Raw genomic sequence first — 17,419 nt, 5'->3', positions numbered from 1 at the left:
GTGGGAGTCCCTAAAAGGCTAAGTTAATAAGTTCTAACTTTTTTTGGCAAGCAAAAGGAATAGTATAAACATCATATAAAAGGGAATAGTATAATAAAGTTTTGTTTTGGAGTTTCTTAGATCAGCTTGGTCATAGTTGATAGAGAGCTGAGCCTCATTTTCCCGAGTTAAATCTGGCCTCCAGCAATATTTGGAGGTGTCTCTAAATTTATAAATCTCAAGTTTCTTTTGATCTACTGTAATTCTGTTTTGCTCAAAGAGCACAGCTCTTTTTTTGATGCTGAGTGGTTCTTTGCCAGTACCTCCCATGTCTCCCAATCAATTCCACAATTCTTCAGAGAGACTTTGAGTATCATTATATCATTTTTTCCTTAATATTTTATTTTTCACCAATTATATTTAAAGGCAATTTTAACGTTTTTTTCCTTCAGATTTTGAATTTCAAATTCTCTCTCCTCATTGAGAAGGCAATCGATTTGACATAGGTATACATTTATAATCATGCAAAATACATTTAACATAGATCATTTTGAAAGAAAACAGACAAAAAACCCCAAAGAAAAATAAAGTTTATTGTGTACAATTATTGTACAATTATCTCCTGTTTCTGCTAATTTTACTTTGCATCAGTCCATGTAAGTTGCTCCATGATTTTCTGAGAGCATTCTGTTCATCACTTCTTAAAGCACATTAGTATTCTATCACAATCATATACAACACCTTAGTTCAGCCATTCTCCAATTGCTGGACATCCTCTCAATTAGCAATTCTTTGTCACCACAAAAAGAGCTGCTATAAATATTCTTGTACACATAGATCCTTTCCCTTTTAAAAAAAATTATCTTTGGGATACAGATCTACTAGTGGTTTTGCTTGGTCAAAGGAGATGCATGATTTTTATAGCCCTTTGGGAATAGTTCCAAACTGTTCTCCAGAATAGCTGAATCAGTATAAAACTTCATTTGGATTTTAATTTTCTCACATACTCTCTAACATTTGTCATTTCCTTTTCTATCATGTTAGTCAATCTGACAAGTGTGAAATAGTAGTTCAGAGTTGTTTTAATTTGTATTTCCCTAATCAACAATGATTTAGAGCATTTTTATATGACTCTGAGAGCTCTGATCATTTTGTCTGAGAACTGCCTGTTCATATCCTTTGTTCATTTATCATTTGAGGAATGACTCATTTCTATAAATTTGACTCATTTTTTTTTTTTGGTTTGAAAAATGAAGTCTTTATCAGAGAAACTCACTGTAAAATTTTTTTCACAGTAATGAGGACCAACTACACATTTACCTCCATTCTATTTTCCCTATTCATCTTATTCTTTCTTTTTTTTTTTACCCTGTCCTAACTCAAAAGTATTTTGTTTTTTACTTTAACCATCCCCAAACTTCTCTCCCTTCTATCAGCTTCTTCATTCCTCCTCTTATGCTCTTCCCTTCCTATTTTCCTATATGGTAAGATAGATTTCTGCACCCAACTTAGTACATATAGCATTCCCTCTTTAAGTAAAATTCCAATGATTCCCCTTCCTGCATCTTCAATTTCCCCCTGCCCTATAAAATCTCTTTCAGGTCTTTTTTATGTCAATAATTTATCCCATTCTAGCTCTCCTTTTCCCCTTTTCACAGTGCATTTTTCTTTCTTATGCCTTAATTTTAATGTTTTAGATAAAAATGACATCATATTCAACTCACACTTTTTTATGTATACTCTTTCTAGCTGCCCTAATAATGAGAAAGTTTTTAAGAGTTATAAATATCATTTCCCCATGTAGGAGTATAATGAGTTTAACTTTATTGAATCTCTTATGATTTCTCTTTTCTATCTTTTTATGCTTCTTTTGCATCTTACATTTGAAAGGCAATTTTTCTATTCAGCTATGGTCTTTTCATCAGGAATACTTGAAAGTTCTCTATTTCAATAAATGTCTACTTTTTCTACTTTAGAATTATACTCAATTTTGCTAGACGGGTAATTCTTAGTGTAATGTTAACTTCTTTGCCCTCCAGAATATCATCTTCCAAGCCTTCTGAGACTTTAATGTAGAAGCTGCTAAATCTTGTGTTATCTGACTGTGGCTCCACAATATTTAAATTGTTTCTTTTTGTTTGCTTGCAGTATTTTCTCCTTCATTTGGGAAGTCCAGAATTTGGCTATAATATTCCTGGGAGTTTTTATTTTGGAACCTTATTCAAGACATTGTTGGTGGATTCTTCCAGTAACTATTTTACCCTCTGGTTCTAGAATATAAGACAGTTTTCCTTGATAATTTCTTGAAAGATGGTTCTAGGCTCTTTATTTTTTGTTCAGGACTTTCAGGTAGCCCAGTAATTCTTAAATCATCCCCTCTTGTATCTATTTTCTCAGTTTTTTTTTTTTTATAAAATACTTCAAATTGTCTTATATTTTTCATTCTTTTGATTTTGTTTGATTGTTTCATGATTTCTCAAAAAGTCATTAGCTTCCACTTGCCAATTCTAGCTTTTAAGAAATTATTTTCTTCAGTGAACTTTTTTTTTATACCTTCTTTTCCAATTGGCCAATTCTACTTTTTAAGAAATTCTTCTCTTCATTGGTTTTTTAATGCCCTTTTACCATTTGTCCTATTCTGTTCTTCGTTTGTTTGTTTGTTTATCTATCTATCTGTTTGTTTGTTTTTAGACTGGCAAAAATAAGTTTATTATTGGCATTGGGAAATCAGCCTTTGCTAAACATGAATAGAAAGACTGAATTCCTTGGTGGCAGATCCCAACACAGGGATATAAAATTTCTAATGGAGGATTCCTGGCAGAGAGAGAGTTTCTAACAGAGAAATCCTCTAGCAGAGAAATCCTGATAGAGAGGTGAAGAAGGTCTTGTTAGGGAAATAGAGAGATAAAGATAAAGAGGGAGTAACGCCGAAAGAGAATATCATTTCAGCAGGCAGAGGGTTGCAGCTTATGCCAAGGGGAGAGAGAGGTTCCTTGCCTTGGCATGGCATGTTAGGTCCTGATGCCAGCAAAGGGACCTTTGTAAATATCCTTCTGGTCCACTGTCCAATCCCCTTACCATGTGTGGACTGAGAGGTCTGGAAATTGCCCCTGCTGCCACTCAGTCACCTTGAAACCTACTCCTAGTGTGCTGGGGCCCAGTCTGCACTGGCTCAACTTGTGCTGGACTTAACTCCTTTCTCACCTTGGAGCAGCAGACCTTTTCAGCTAACCTTCTAGATTGATTTAGGATGGAAAATTATTTCACTCTGGTTTTTTATAGGTTCTGACACTCTTGAATTTAGGTATTTGGAGGAGTCTGAGAGAGCTCAGAAGCGTCCCTGCCTTTACTGGACCATCTAGGTTCCAATTCCCTTTATATTACTTCTTTTTGACTTTAGGTGAGTGCTTGCCTTGTTTGTGTTCTTTATTTAAAAAGTTTGTTTTATTCAAACATACACCTGGCATTGGAACAACATGACTAGCCTAGTGAAGTCATGCTCTATGCAGTAGAGTCAGAAAGTTTGGCAGTTCAGCTGGAAGAAGGACCTCAGTGTCTGGGGCTTTATCTTGCCAAATGATCTTCAGAATCTTCCTAAGACAATTCAAGTAGAAGCAGTTCTGTTTCCTGGCGTGGTGCTCAGGTTTCACAGGCAGTAGACATTACCACAGAAGGTTTCACATCAATGTTGAAATCTAAATTTCCCTATGTGGCCCTTTATAACCTGGCCTTTTTTTTTTTTAACCTTCTCAGTGTTTTTATGCCTAACTTCCCTCCAGGTACTCTGTGAGCCAGTGACAATGGCCTCCTTCCTGTTCCATGGAGAAGATATTCCATCTTCCAACTGCTTGTATTCTTAGTGGCTGTTCTGGTCCTTCTCTTCATTACTTACTCCTAGCTTCCTTCAGACTCTCAGCTCAAGCCTATGGACAATTTTCAACATTCACCCTTGCAAAATCTTGTGTCCCAAGTTTTTTCTCTCCCTTCCCCTGTGGGGTGTTCTTTTTCCAAAACACAGCCAGGCGATAAAAGTTCAGATCTTTTATTGTGTCCTTCAATATAGCCCGGTTAGCTCAGGCCTATCTCTCTGCTTGGTTCCAAGAGCTCTTGCAGCTTTGTCCTTGGCTTCTGCCTCTGCTTTCTTCAGCCTCCAGCCAGCACCAAGGTAGAAGATATGATGAATCTCTTTTGCCTCGAAGATAGGGCTTGTGGGCTTCCTCCCAGAGTGCTCCTTTCCGACCCCAGTCAATGGTCCCAAGAAAATTCTCCCAAGCTCTAAGAGCTTCCTGTGTATATGTGATCTCCCAAAGGTTAACTCCTCCTTCTGGAGAGAGAGGGATTCTGGGTTATCTCCCAGAGTGCTCTCTGGCCCTAATGGAGGTGTGAATTTGGATATCTCATACTAAGCCATACTAAGCCCTGAAATCTCCCAAACGTGTGAACTCCATTGAGTACTTAGATACTTATGAGCTCTCTAAAGGTGTGAACATAAGCATCGGTTCTATCAGTTGTACTTAGTACCTTGTTTCAAGTTCTGGCCCAAAATATCTTAGATCAAATCAATTATATTGAACCATGCTAAATTAGATAATTATTGTCTCTATCAACTCCAATGGCTTAACACTTTGTAAAGATTCCAACATTCCCCCACATCCCTTCCCCTAGATGTCAAGTAATCCAATATATGTTAAACATGTACAATCTTCTATATATATTTCCACAAATATATGCTACACAAGAAAAGTCAGATCAAAAAGTAAAAAAGATGAGAAAGAAAACAAAATGCAAACAAAAAACAACAAAAAGAGTGAAAATGCTATGTTGTAATCCACACTCAGTTCCCACAGTCCTCTCTGGATGTAGATGGTTCTCTTCACAAGACCATTAGAACTAGTCTGAATCATCTCATTGTGTGTGTGTGTTTTTTTTTTATTAAAACCTTTTATTTTCAAAACATATGCATGGGTAATTTTTTAACAATGGCCCTTGCAAAACCTTATGTTCCAAATTTTCCCCTCCTTCCATTCCCTCCTCCCCTAGATGGTAGGTAATCCAATACATGTCAAATATGTTAAAATATAAATTATATCATTGTTGAAAAGAGCCATGTCCATCAGAATTGATTGTCATATAATTTTGTTGTTGTCAGTACAATGATCTCCTAGTTCGGCTCACTTTACTTAGCATCAGCTCATGTAAGTCTCTCCAGGCCTCTCTGAAATCTTCCTGTTGATCATTTCTTATAGAACAATAATATTCCATAACATTCATACACCATAATTGATTCAACCATTCTCCAATTGATGGGCATCCACTCAGTTTCCAGTTTCTGGCCACTACAAACAGGGCTGCCACAAACATTTTTGCACATACAGGTCCCTTTCCTTCCTTTAAGATCACTTTGGGATATAAGCCCAATAGAAACACTGCTGGATCAAAGGGTATACACAGTTTGATAGCCCTTTGGACATAGTTCCAAATTGCTCTTCAAAATGGTTGAATCAATTCACAACTCCACCAACAATGTATTAGTGTCCCAGTTTTCCCAATTCCCTCCAACACTCATCATTATCTTATCCTATCATTTTAGCCAATCTGAGAAGTATATAATGATAGCTCAGAGTTGCCTTAATTTGCATTTCTCTGATCAATAGCAATTTAGAGTACCTTTTCATCTGATTAGAAATAGTTTCAATTTCTTTATCTGAAAATTGTCTGTTCATTTCCTTTGACCATTTATCAATTGGAGAATGGCTTGAATTCTTATAAATTTATATTTTTGAAATGAGGCCTTTATCAGAACCCTTGAATATAAATTTTTTTCCAGTTTATTGCTTCCCTTCTAATCAGGTCTGCATTGGTTTTGTTTGTACAAAAACTTTTTAATTTAATATAATCAAAATTATTCATTTTGTATTCAATAATTTACTCCAGTTCTTCTTTGGCCAAAAATTCGTTCCTTTTCCACAGATCTGAGAGGTAAATTATCCTTTATTCTAATTTGCTTATAATATCACTCTTTATGTCTAAATCATCAACCCATTTTGATCTGCAGGAAGTCTCTCCTAGTCATATATAATCTTAGTGACTTCTTTCTGATTCTACATTTATCCTGTTTCTATCTTGTTTGTACATATTCACTTGCATTTTACCTCCCTCATTATACTAAGAGTTTCTTAAAAGCAGGGGCTGTCTCATCCCTTTTTTGTGTCTCTAGTGCTTAGCATAGTGCTTGACTATGCTATACTTAATAAATGCTTATTGACTGGCTGATTTGTAGTTAAAGCAGTGCTATTTACCCACAGTTTTGTAGACACTTGTCATTCAATATTCAATAAAAATTAGTTTAATTTTATATGAAGATAAAACCAATTTAAAAAGAATAAACAGCAAATAAATAAAATTTTAAAGAGAACAGTAAATACCCGAGAATAGCCAGGCAGTGATGAAACAAGGAAAGGGAGGAAGTAGAAAGGGGATAAATTTACCAGATTCTAATACTAGCAACAGTCAGGAAAACCACAACATTCTGTTCAGGCAGATCATTCCTCAAGAGGTCAGTGAGCTACATAAAGATCCAGCTGCTCATAATGATATTCAGTTTGTTGTAGCAGCTCTTTACACTTATAATGTTGTCCCTATGGACTCCCAGACTTTCCATATCCCTTGACTTCTACCTCCCATAGTCCAAGATCCATTTGGGAAAACTACACTTTCCATTAGCCCTTTTAAGAGGCTATACAAGCAGAAACAAAACCTTTCTTGACTCACTACAAAGCAATTACATTGTACTGCATAAGAGCTACCAGTCTGTTCTTGAAACAATAGCTATCTTCCTCCCTTTTCACAATTATGAATAGCACTTGAATAGATAGTCCTGATGTACTTCAGAGGCCTTTGGAGAACTAGCTGTTTGAGTGATTTAGCCCTTGAACTTTTGTGGTAGTAGCATATAGATATTTTCTCTCTGACCCCCCTTCATGTTTTTGTTTCCCAGATGCCTCAATTTTATAAAAGACTATCGTTAGCTACCTTCCTAGCATTCAGAAAGCCACCAGAAGAGTCTAAGGGGAGGCTTTGGCAACTTGATAGATTTTCCACATTGTTAGCAAGACAATTTTCCTGATACTTTGTCTGGGACACATACATACAAACCAAATTGCTACGGGAAAGGTTGTGTCAGTCTAATTCCCTGTGGCTTCATTTACTATCCCTATATCTTTACAAACCAAATATTCTGTCATGGCCTTCTCTCTCCTAAATTGCCTATTTATACCTCTTTCTTCCTCCTCTGCCCACTGAGAATGGAAGCTTTTTGAGGCAGGAATTATCTTTGGTTTGGTTTTGTTTTAACGCAAAGCAATCACTAATAAGATTCCTAGGTGGTGCAGTGGATAGAGCCTAGGATCAGGGAGATTCATTTTCCTGAGTTCAAATGTGACCTTAGATACTTATTATCTGTGTGAGTCTGGGTAAGTCACTTAATCTTGTTTGCCTTAGTTTCCTCATGTGTCAAATGAACCAGAGAAGGAAACAGCAAAAACCGTTCTAAAATCTTAGCCAAGAAAATCCGAAATGGGGTCATGGAAAAATCAGATGTGATTGAAATGACTGAATAGTAATAAAGCATTTACTAAATGCTATTTAATCAGCTCAAACATTGAGACCTTTTTTGATCCTTCCAGTAGTTGATGCTTCTCCCAGATTACTTTGCATTTATGCATTTATTTTATATTCACATATGTGAACATGTTTCCTCCTGAGAAAAATGATTATTTTTCTCTTAGGTTAATAACTAATTGTTGAATTAGAACCATGGTTTTTCCCTTTTCTACTTCCTCATCCAGAAATCATCTAGTGTGGGAAATTTTTCTCAAAGACTTACACAGACTAAGATCTAATCAGACAATAAAAGAAATTCGAATTTTTAGCTATCGATTCCTCTCACTGAATTTACTCAGTCAGGTCTAAGAAAATGTAGATTCTCCTTTTTGTCAGACAGGTGATATAGAAATTGTTAAGCCTTTTTCTAAGACTTGTTTGATTCAAGATCCTCATTAAAATGAGCCTGAATCTCATTATAATATTCATTTTCTCATTAATTGTTAACCAATCAGAGACTAACCCAGTCTTCCAAGGGCATATAAACTGTGAGCCCACCACCATGAGGGGTCTTTGACATTTGAGAGTTCCTTTTTTATTGATAACATCATGATAACAACATGAACATAACATATTTATTAATTTATTTATAATCTCTTTTTTATTAATGGCATGTTAGCCCTATTAGTAAAAATGTTAAATTTCCCAGAGATAATGTCTGGAATTTTTTAAATTATCACACTCCATAGAATGTGAATTTCTTTTTGTCAGAGACTTCCTTTCCAGTTTTTGAAACTACAATGTCCAGCAAGGTGCCTGGTAGGTGGTAGGCACTTAATTAGGGAGCAATTCATTGGCTCATTGATTGATTTGAAACACACACAAAAGCAGCAGAACTAGTTCCCATGTAGTTCAGTTGTTTGGTGAATATAATGGTCTGCCTTGGATACAATTCCATTTATGTTTTCCTGCTTAGGCTTCTGCCTCCCTTCTCTTCTGACTATATAATCCATACAACATACTGTGCACTACAGACAAATAAATCCTTTTAAAGTACTGCTTTGAAGGGCTTTAAGAAACACCTCTCCCCTTTGACTAAAGCCTGCTTCCCATTGCCTACTCAAGGCTATACATTATTCTGACATCTAAAGAGGCTCCCAATCTCTCCTTCTGAGGCTTGTCTTCCATACTTCTCCAAAACAGCCCCAGATTTGCAGCTAATTTGAATTTAAATTAGCTAAATATCAATTGTACTTTCTAATATATACAATTATTTTTGCAACTCTCTCCATTCTTCCAAATGGAATGATTTCCCTCTTCTTCACCTATTAAATTCAAAGTCATCCTTAACCACTGCACTACTGATCATACAGTTCTTTGTTCTGTAGTCAGCTGTGTCCAGTTTTTATTTGCTAGATGTAAGTAGAGTATACTAGAGTATAAGTTTCATTTTTTCTTTTTGGAGGCAATTTGGGGTTAAGTGACTTACCTTAAGTCACATAGATAGCAAGTGTCTGAGGCTGGATTTGAACTCTTGAGTCTAGGGCTTGTGCTCTATCCATTGTGCCATCTAGTTACCCCAGTTCATGTTTTCTAAGGAAGGGATCATGTTCTATACATTTCTGTATTCTGTCCTAGACTTAGACATTGCTCTGACCTTAGTTATTATTTAGTACCTTTGTTTCCAACTCTTTGCATTCCCGTTTAGTGTTTTTTAGAAAATATAAGGGAGTGATTTATCATTCCCTTCTCTAGTTCATTTACAGATGAGGAGGTGCTCAGAGTCACATAGCTAGTAAGTGTCTGAAGCCATATTTGAACTCAGGAAGATGATTTTCTGACCTAAGTAGGTTCTCAATAAGTATTGAATAAATTAATGACAGGAGGCATCTTGATGGAGTACTTCTTTTCATTACTTTGTTAATAAAATGATTTATTCTGAATAGATGCTGGACAATAATATTGCTTCGGAAATATTTTCCCATATTTGTAGAAGATTAGTTGGACAGATTTTCATTTTGGGCTATCTACCTGGAGGAGAAATTAGTTATTCATCTAAGGAGGAAACACACTGGAAATATAAGATGGAAAGATTCTGAACTGATGAGGTGGTTCAATGATGATGTAGTGGAAGAGTACAGAATTTGGGAAGACCTGGATTTATATCTTGCTTCTGACATTTACTATTTTGTGACGTGTACATTTCTCCTCCTCCCCTTCATTATTGTCCTCTTCTTCTTCCTTTTTATCTACCTATCTATCTATCTATCTATCCAGCTATTGGCTCATCTTATGTCACCCAAGCTCACTCACACAGTGGCATTCTCATGTTTAACAACCAGCACTCCAAAACAAAACAAATTTCAACAAATATAACAACATACTTTTCTTCATCACTTTCAACAATCAACAAAACCATAAAACAAGTTCTGATTTGTAACTTCTGCTGATTTCTGAGGTGTGAAAAGTCACCCTGAAAATTGCCAAAAGGCTTTGTGAAAAATTCCTTTGACCTGATTTTAGTACAAACTCATGGGCCTATCATACTGCTGATTGACAAGCAAAATTTAACCTGTTCTATTTCTGGAGACCTGGGCCACTTCCCCCTTCCTTGGCATTTTAATCCCTTTTATAATATTATTATTGATTTTAATATGAACACCCACTAAAGTTCAGAACTCCTGAGCTCAAGAGATCCACGAGTTTCAGCTTCTCAATAACAAGAATTATAGGTATGTAGCACCATGCTTGGTCAATTCATCTCTTTAAGCCTAAGTTCCCTAAAATATATAATAAGATAATAAAATATTTGTTACATATCTCACAGTGCATTTTTAAGCATTAAAACAATAAATGTCAGCTATTTTTAAGTGCCTTTATGTTATAGATAAGTAGTCTGAGACGTTAAACGTTACCCAGTCATAAAAGTACTAAGAAGATAACAAAATAAAAAGAATAAGAATAAATGTTGAATCAGTGAATTAATGAACAAAAAAATCAATTTATGTTCTAATAATATACTGTCTCAGGATGCTATACTGCTATGTTTAGGCATATAAAACTGCATACATAGGAAAAATCAAATTTTTCTAATGATTATAGTTTTCTTCCCACAATTTCTTTATTAACTTGGGTTGGGGGAAGTGTTAAAGTTCAAGAGGATCCATAAACTTGGATTAGAAAAAAATGCATCTTTACTTCAATATAATTTGTTTTCTTGGTGGACCTGTGAATTTTAATTTATACAAAGGATTCATAGGCGTCCTAGAGAGTGCTAAAAATCCCACAACATAAGAAAGATAAAGAGCCATTACTGGGTTTGTATCCCAAGGAAATCATAAAGGAGGAAAAGGATCCACATGTGCAAAAAAGTTTATAGTAGCTCTTTTTGTGGTGGCAAAGTAGATGCCCATCAATTGGGGAATGGCTGAACAACTGTGGTATATGAAGGTAATGGAATATTTTTGTTTTATACAAAATGATGAACAAACTGATTTTGGAAAGTCCTAGAAAGATTTACACAAACTGATATTGAGTGAAACAAGCAGAAACAGGAATACCTTGTACATGGTAACAGCAAGAATGTGTGATTATCAATTATGAAAGACTTCATTCTTCGAAGTGGCTCAGTGATCCAAGGCAGTCCCAATAGACATGTTTTTTTGTTTTTTTTTTTTTTGTTTTTTGCTTTTTTACTGAGGCATTTGGGGTTAAGTTACTTGCCCTGAGTCACACAGCTAGGAAGTATTAAGTGTCTGAAATCAGATTTGAACTCAGGTCCTCCTGACTTCAGGGAGGGTGCTCTATCTACTTCACCACCTAGCCACCATTCCCAACAGACTTTTGATAGAAAATGCCATCTGCATCCAGAAAAGAAATTATGGGGATTGAATGTAAATCAACACATGTTCACTTCTTTTTGCTGCGTTTTTTTTTCTCTTCCATGGTTTTCCTCTTTCATTCTGATTTTTCTCTCCCAACATGACTCATAAAGCAATATATTGAAAATAAATATTTTTTTAAAAAAGAAAACAAATAAAGATAAAGAATCCCAGAGATTATCCCCCCAAAACTTAACTCTTTTAGCTCTGGAACTCCTACCTTCTTCTCTCCTAGGTCCAACCTCCCTCAGAGTTTCACCTCTGAAAAATCAAATCATCCAATATTGAATGAACACAATGGTCTCAATCAAGGCCAGTTTAACCAGAATATCATTTTGTCCCTCTTTTATGAAGGCTGTAATATTTTTCTTTCCCCCACACTCATATCCAGGAGGGCTTTTGAACTGGACATTAAGTTACATTCAGGTAGGGAGGGGTCTAATACTGAGAACTCTGTACCATTTTTTTCTTCCTCCTATCCCCAAAAAGAAAAAAATCAGACTAGAAGAAAAACTTCATTTATGATATTGTGAAAAATATTACATTGAATTTAAACATTCTAATATTACTTTTTCATCTAAGATTTGTTTGATGAGACCTTCCTCTAAAGATATATTCATTTTTTCTAGAAGTTGAAGAAAAATTGATTCAAATGCCTATTTTCTGAGCAACTCAACCTTTTTGCACAATTTCTTTAAAATGCTAGTCTTGGAACAACATAAAAATGAGAATTTTATCTATTTCTTTCTAAGAGAATCAGACTATACTCCAGTTATTTACTTTGCAACATTCTAAAATAACTTCTAAATGGAAGTATTCATTTGGCACCTCCACCAATGAAATTTTTAAGTGTATATGTAGGAATTCTTGGGGCTTTTGCAATTTCCAGAAAACCAGTTTTATTTTCTCTCAAGTCATCAGTTCCTGCTGCTGCATTACCAAGGTGATGCCTGTAGTTTTTCTTCCCTATTTTGTTTCCCATATCTCCTCTCCTTTTTCTAAATCAACAACTAAAACAGAAAAATACTTTCTCCTGCTTCACTACCAGCATGTTCCATCAAAATAAAAATCCTTCACTTTTAATTTGCCTTCTGAAATATATGTATGGATACATAGGCATATAGATTAAAATGTGTGTGTGTGAGAGAGAGACAGACAGACAGACAGACAGAGAGACAGAGAGAGAATCAGAGACAGACAGAGACAGACAAAGACAGACAAGACAGAGATGGAGAAACACACACAAAGACATACAGAGAGAATGGGGACACATTTGACCTATTTAACATAACTCCTTAGATCTTCCCCAAACTGTGAAGCTAAAGAGATATTTACAAAGCATTTAGTGCAGTCTGGAACATGGTAAGTGCTTTAATAAATGCTTGTTAATTTAATGACTTAAAAAAAAAGTCCTCTCAGTCCCTTCTATGATGCTACCAAGTAAATTAAATTTCATTGTTTCAATCCAATTTTACAACACAGAATTGTTAAAAGGCATAAAATCCTAAAATCATCACATATAATCATTAATCTGCAAAAAAGTTAATAGTCTTTTAGAGGTGCATGCCAAAATAATGAGACAATATTCCAGGTTTCCAGATTGATTTGCTTTTTTAAAGTTTCTTTTGCCTGATACAGGCTTTACACAAATCTCATATTTCTCCTCAAAATACTACAATGTGTCATTTTGGTATTAAAATAATATTCTAGACACAATCATTCTCCCAAAAGGTGTCCCAAATCCAGAATGAGGTGTTGTAAATACATTAGTTAAAAATTTCAGACAACCCATTTCAAATAACAATGAAGTTCAAAATTTTGCTTCCTTTAGGTATTTTGGCATGAAAACTTTCTAAAATATATTTAATACAGTTTCTTAAAATAGAGAATGCTAAGTACATCTTATATGACTCAGGGTCATCATGGGGAAATCCACTTCTTATTCCATTCTGTCCATTACAGCCCATTTTTACACCTGCTTTTGAATTGTGTTTCTCCCTTTTCTGTCAAGCTGTCAAATATCAGGTCTTACTGACATGACACCTTTCTCTAACAGCTTTCTTTCTACTTTGTTCTACTTGATTTACTATGACTTTGGAAATTAGATAATCAGGTGGAAAAAGTGTAGAATAAAAGTCATTAAATTTTGAGGAAAGGGTTTTTAAGAAGTGGCCTAAAGATCTAGGTTTTAGTGTAGTTATTTTGGGGATCAAAAGACCTTTTTTCACTCATTTCTGGCTTGAAGCTGTGTTCCAGCAGGGTTGAATTTCCTGGAGGTGTGTCCTTAAATTTTCTAGTTGTGAAAAAACAAGTGTTCCAGAAAAAGAATTATCTCCTCCCAAACCCTATCTCTAAAAGGGGGGGGGGGGGAGAGAGGAAAGAGGAAGATTGAGGTCTGTTCCAGTAAAGCTCATGGAAATATTATGATGGCTATATTTTCAGACAGCTGTATTCAACCTGACTTCAACTCCTCTCCTCATCTCATAATTCATGATGCTAAAAGGAGACATCTATTATTTTCCCTCTCCTGATTAATAAAGTGCCCAGTCTAGATTAACAAGGACAATCCAGGATCTCTGAGTCACAGGCTCAAGTCACTCAGGAAATCACCCTTTTGAAGGTGCCATTCATTGTCCTAAACAAGGTGTCACATTTTCAAAAGTTTTTTTTTTTTTAATCAAGACACAGCTGACGCCTCTAGCGTAATTTTAAAGGAGTTTATTAGTTTCTTCTCTTATTATCATTTGTAGGAATAAGACGTGAACATTACCACTGTTCCACAAATCCAGGAGAATGAAAAACAAAACAAAAACTAAGCACATATAAGATTAATGTAGATACTTCCTCATTCCTGTTCTTAATTTTTTTTTTAAACAAAAGCCAACAACAAATATACTCAAACCCCAATCCACTTACTTATGGAATCCGCATTTTTGCTTACCGTATCGACAATCTATCCCTCTTGTGTCCAAGAGTTCAGGAATCCCCTTTAACATCACATACTTGACTTTGACCATGAGGCTTTTACATATACGAAGTCTTACTGTACCCTTGGTCCCCTGAGATTGCATTTTATAGCATCATGCCTTCCTCTTGGGTTTTACAACAGGAAACAAAAAAAGAGTTTGTTATACGTTTTGTTTCAAAAGCTAGAATGGATGAAACTACACATTAACTGGAAGATGCCTGACCTCTTCCAATGTGGAAAGATAAAGCGAGAAAGAGGAAGGGAATGGGGAATAAGATCATTAATTGAAGCAAGCGGGGAAGTTTGAGTCAAGTGTGACAATGCTTGCTGAAAAGCCCTCTGGGACGCGGCTCAGCCCCTTACCCCAACTCCTGGAGTTTCTCGGCTTCTCCCTCGGAGTCGTCCAAGTGGCTCATATTTCTTTCTCTAGCTTCGACTCTGCCCATTCGAGCTGCCTCTCCACTACCAGGTGGGTTGGAGATGAAGGGAGTGAGCAGGACAAGATCTCCCTGCTGCTCGCTGGGTCATTTGCCACCGGGACAAAAACAGCCCCGGCTGGCAGTGCTCGCTCCTGCTGTGGGTGTGAGCCCCAACTAGGGAGGAAGTGAAACTCCCAGCAGGGCTAAGCAGCCATCCTCCCAGCCCAGGCAGACCCTGAGGCAAGACGAGGCAGACAGAGTCAGGGAAGAAGCAGCCTAAGATTACTCTAAGGCTGCAGCTCCGAGCACACCTAGGACCGAAGGTCCTTTTGCCCGAGGGACCCAGCAAAGGTTGCGGACACTCAGAGAAGCCTCCGGGCTTCCGATAGGAATAAGCTGCCTCTCCATATGCAGGCAGTAATTCAAATGCAGTGGGTAAAGGACCCCTCCTCCTCCATGACTCACACAGAACTATTTCTATTCTATCTCTGAATGATTATGTGACAATTACAATTTCAGGGAGAGCCGGGAAAGAGTAGTTTGTGACTCTCCTGCTTTCACTAGTCTAAGTTGGAGTGTTCCCGCAAAAAAAGGGACTTCACAAGTCATTTAGCCCAACCCCCTCATTTGACTAATGGAGAAACTAAGACCCAGGGATGTAACTTGTCCATGGTTATACAGGTCACTAGTGTCAAAGGTGGACCTGGTAGGTTCTCTGATTCCAGAGCTGTTGTTCTTCCCTATATGTTGTTCATACCCCACTCCTCTACATTAACGGCATCAATGAATTCTATGTGAGGAAAGAGAAGTAAGCAAATGGTGATTATTAGAGCCCAAACCTGCAGATTTGACGCTAGCTTGAGTGTTAGGAGTGTCCCAGCAATTGGCTTACTTCACGTAGAGCTATGGAGATTGTGACAGACTGGAAAGAACCCTAGGCTTATAAGGAGAAAATTTGTTTTAAATCATGACCTGTGGAACTTGGGGTGAGCCATTTCAATTTTCTGGGTGTCAGCTTTCTCATCTACAAAATGGGGTAATACCTACATGATTTGGCTCACAAGATTGAACAAAAAAGAGAGAATCTGCAAAATTATATTTATGCATAAACACACACATGTACATATATGCCCTCTATTCTCTGTATTCTGTGGAATTAAAACTGGGTTAGCCATTCTGTTACTGCCTTATAGAACTCACCCTTTATATTCCCCTTTTCCCTTGTATCTTATTCTCACAACAATGATAATTACTATACAAGACAGTGAGGTTATTACCTTAAGATAGGTGCCCTCCATCACATCCTTAACTATTCAGTCCACCACTGATATATAATTTTTCCTTGGTTACTCTCTTTCCCCATTTGCTTCAAACATCCTCTGTTGGTACATGCCTTCCTATTCCCCTCCCCAACCAATACAGTTAGATTGAAATGAACTCATTCTTCTTCCCTGCCTATTGAGATAGGGATATACGATTTTTTTTCCCCCAAGTATCAAATCCCCTTAATAATACTAAGCACAAAGTTCTTGAGTCACTTCACAGAACATTTCTTTTCACACATAGGCAGAATTCAACAGTGGAACTCCTTCCAACCATCTCTCTCTTCTTATCTTTTCATTCTTTCCCTCCTCCTTGCCCCTTTCACTCTAGGTTTTTCTTCTTCCAGAAAAGCACAAGGATCATCTTCCCCTCGCACACTTCTCTTTATCCCCTGTTCTCTCCCCTTTCATGCACCATCCCATTTTATAATGTGAAAACAAAAACAAAAACATTATTTCACCTATAGGCAGATTGTACATTAGACAACTAAATGTTGCATAGTACTAGAACTGCAGTCAGAAAGACGGAGTTCAACTCTAGCCTCAGACACATGCTAGCTATATGATTCTTTACCCTGTTTGCCTCAGTTTCCTCATCTATAAAATGATCTAGAAAAGGACATAGCAAACCACTCCATTATCTTTTGCCAAGAAAACCCCCAATAGGGTTATGAAGAATCAAATGTGAGTGGAAAATAATTGAACAATAACAGCAATACAAAGTTCCAACCCAAATATCCCAGGCACATTTCTTTACTGTTACCACTACCTGACTTCTACCTTCATCACTTTCTCCTTGTGTACATGTTAAAAAAAAAAAAAATTTTTTTTTTACTGGTTTCTCTACTGTCTATGTTGTTTTCACTGTTTAATCTGGCTAGATTTGCAGGATAGATCATCCTGGCCTATCAAATGAGTTCCACAACTTTTTATAACACATAATTCCATTTTGGCATGCATTTTCTTGTAGATCCAGAATAGTTTTGTGTTATTCAATTTTTCTTTTTTTGTATTTGAATTTTTTTTTCCTGGTTGCTTGCAAAATTTGTTGTTTCTGAATTGAATTCTTAAATTTAACCATTAAGTGTTTTGCTATCTTGAACTTTTTTTTTTTTTCTGGAGGTGGTCTATGATTTCTTTCTTCTGTCTCATCAAATGCTATTTTCCTTTGTTTTGCATTATTTATTCATAGAGGCATGCTCTCATTTACAAGTTTTGAAGGCCATATTTCCTTGTGATGTTGATTTA

At 36.3% G+C, this 17,419-nt stretch overlaps 1 protein-coding gene across 1 annotated transcript in view; it reads right to left on the bottom strand.

The window, feature by feature from the left end:
* Positions 1–15,359, bottom strand: part of DAPP1 (dual adaptor of phosphotyrosine and 3-phosphoinositides 1) — a 58,303-nt gene extending 42,944 nt beyond the window's left edge. Inside the window, exon 1 of the mRNA XM_012552028.3 lies at positions 14,794–15,359. Coding sequence (XP_012407482.1) covers positions 14,794–14,876 — 83 coding nt within the window. The 5' untranslated portion in view covers positions 14,877–15,359. The remainder of the gene's footprint in view (positions 1–14,793) is intronic.
* Positions 15,360–17,419: the final 2,060 nt, after the last annotated feature.

The sequence above is a fragment of the Sarcophilus harrisii genome, chromosome 6 (assembly GCF_902635505.1).
Source record: "Sarcophilus harrisii chromosome 6, mSarHar1.11, whole genome shotgun sequence".
Taxonomy (NCBI): domain Eukaryota; kingdom Metazoa; phylum Chordata; class Mammalia; order Dasyuromorphia; family Dasyuridae; genus Sarcophilus; species Sarcophilus harrisii.
Note: the sequence above shows the minus strand (reverse complement) of the source record. Positions and strands in the feature narration are given on the sequence as shown.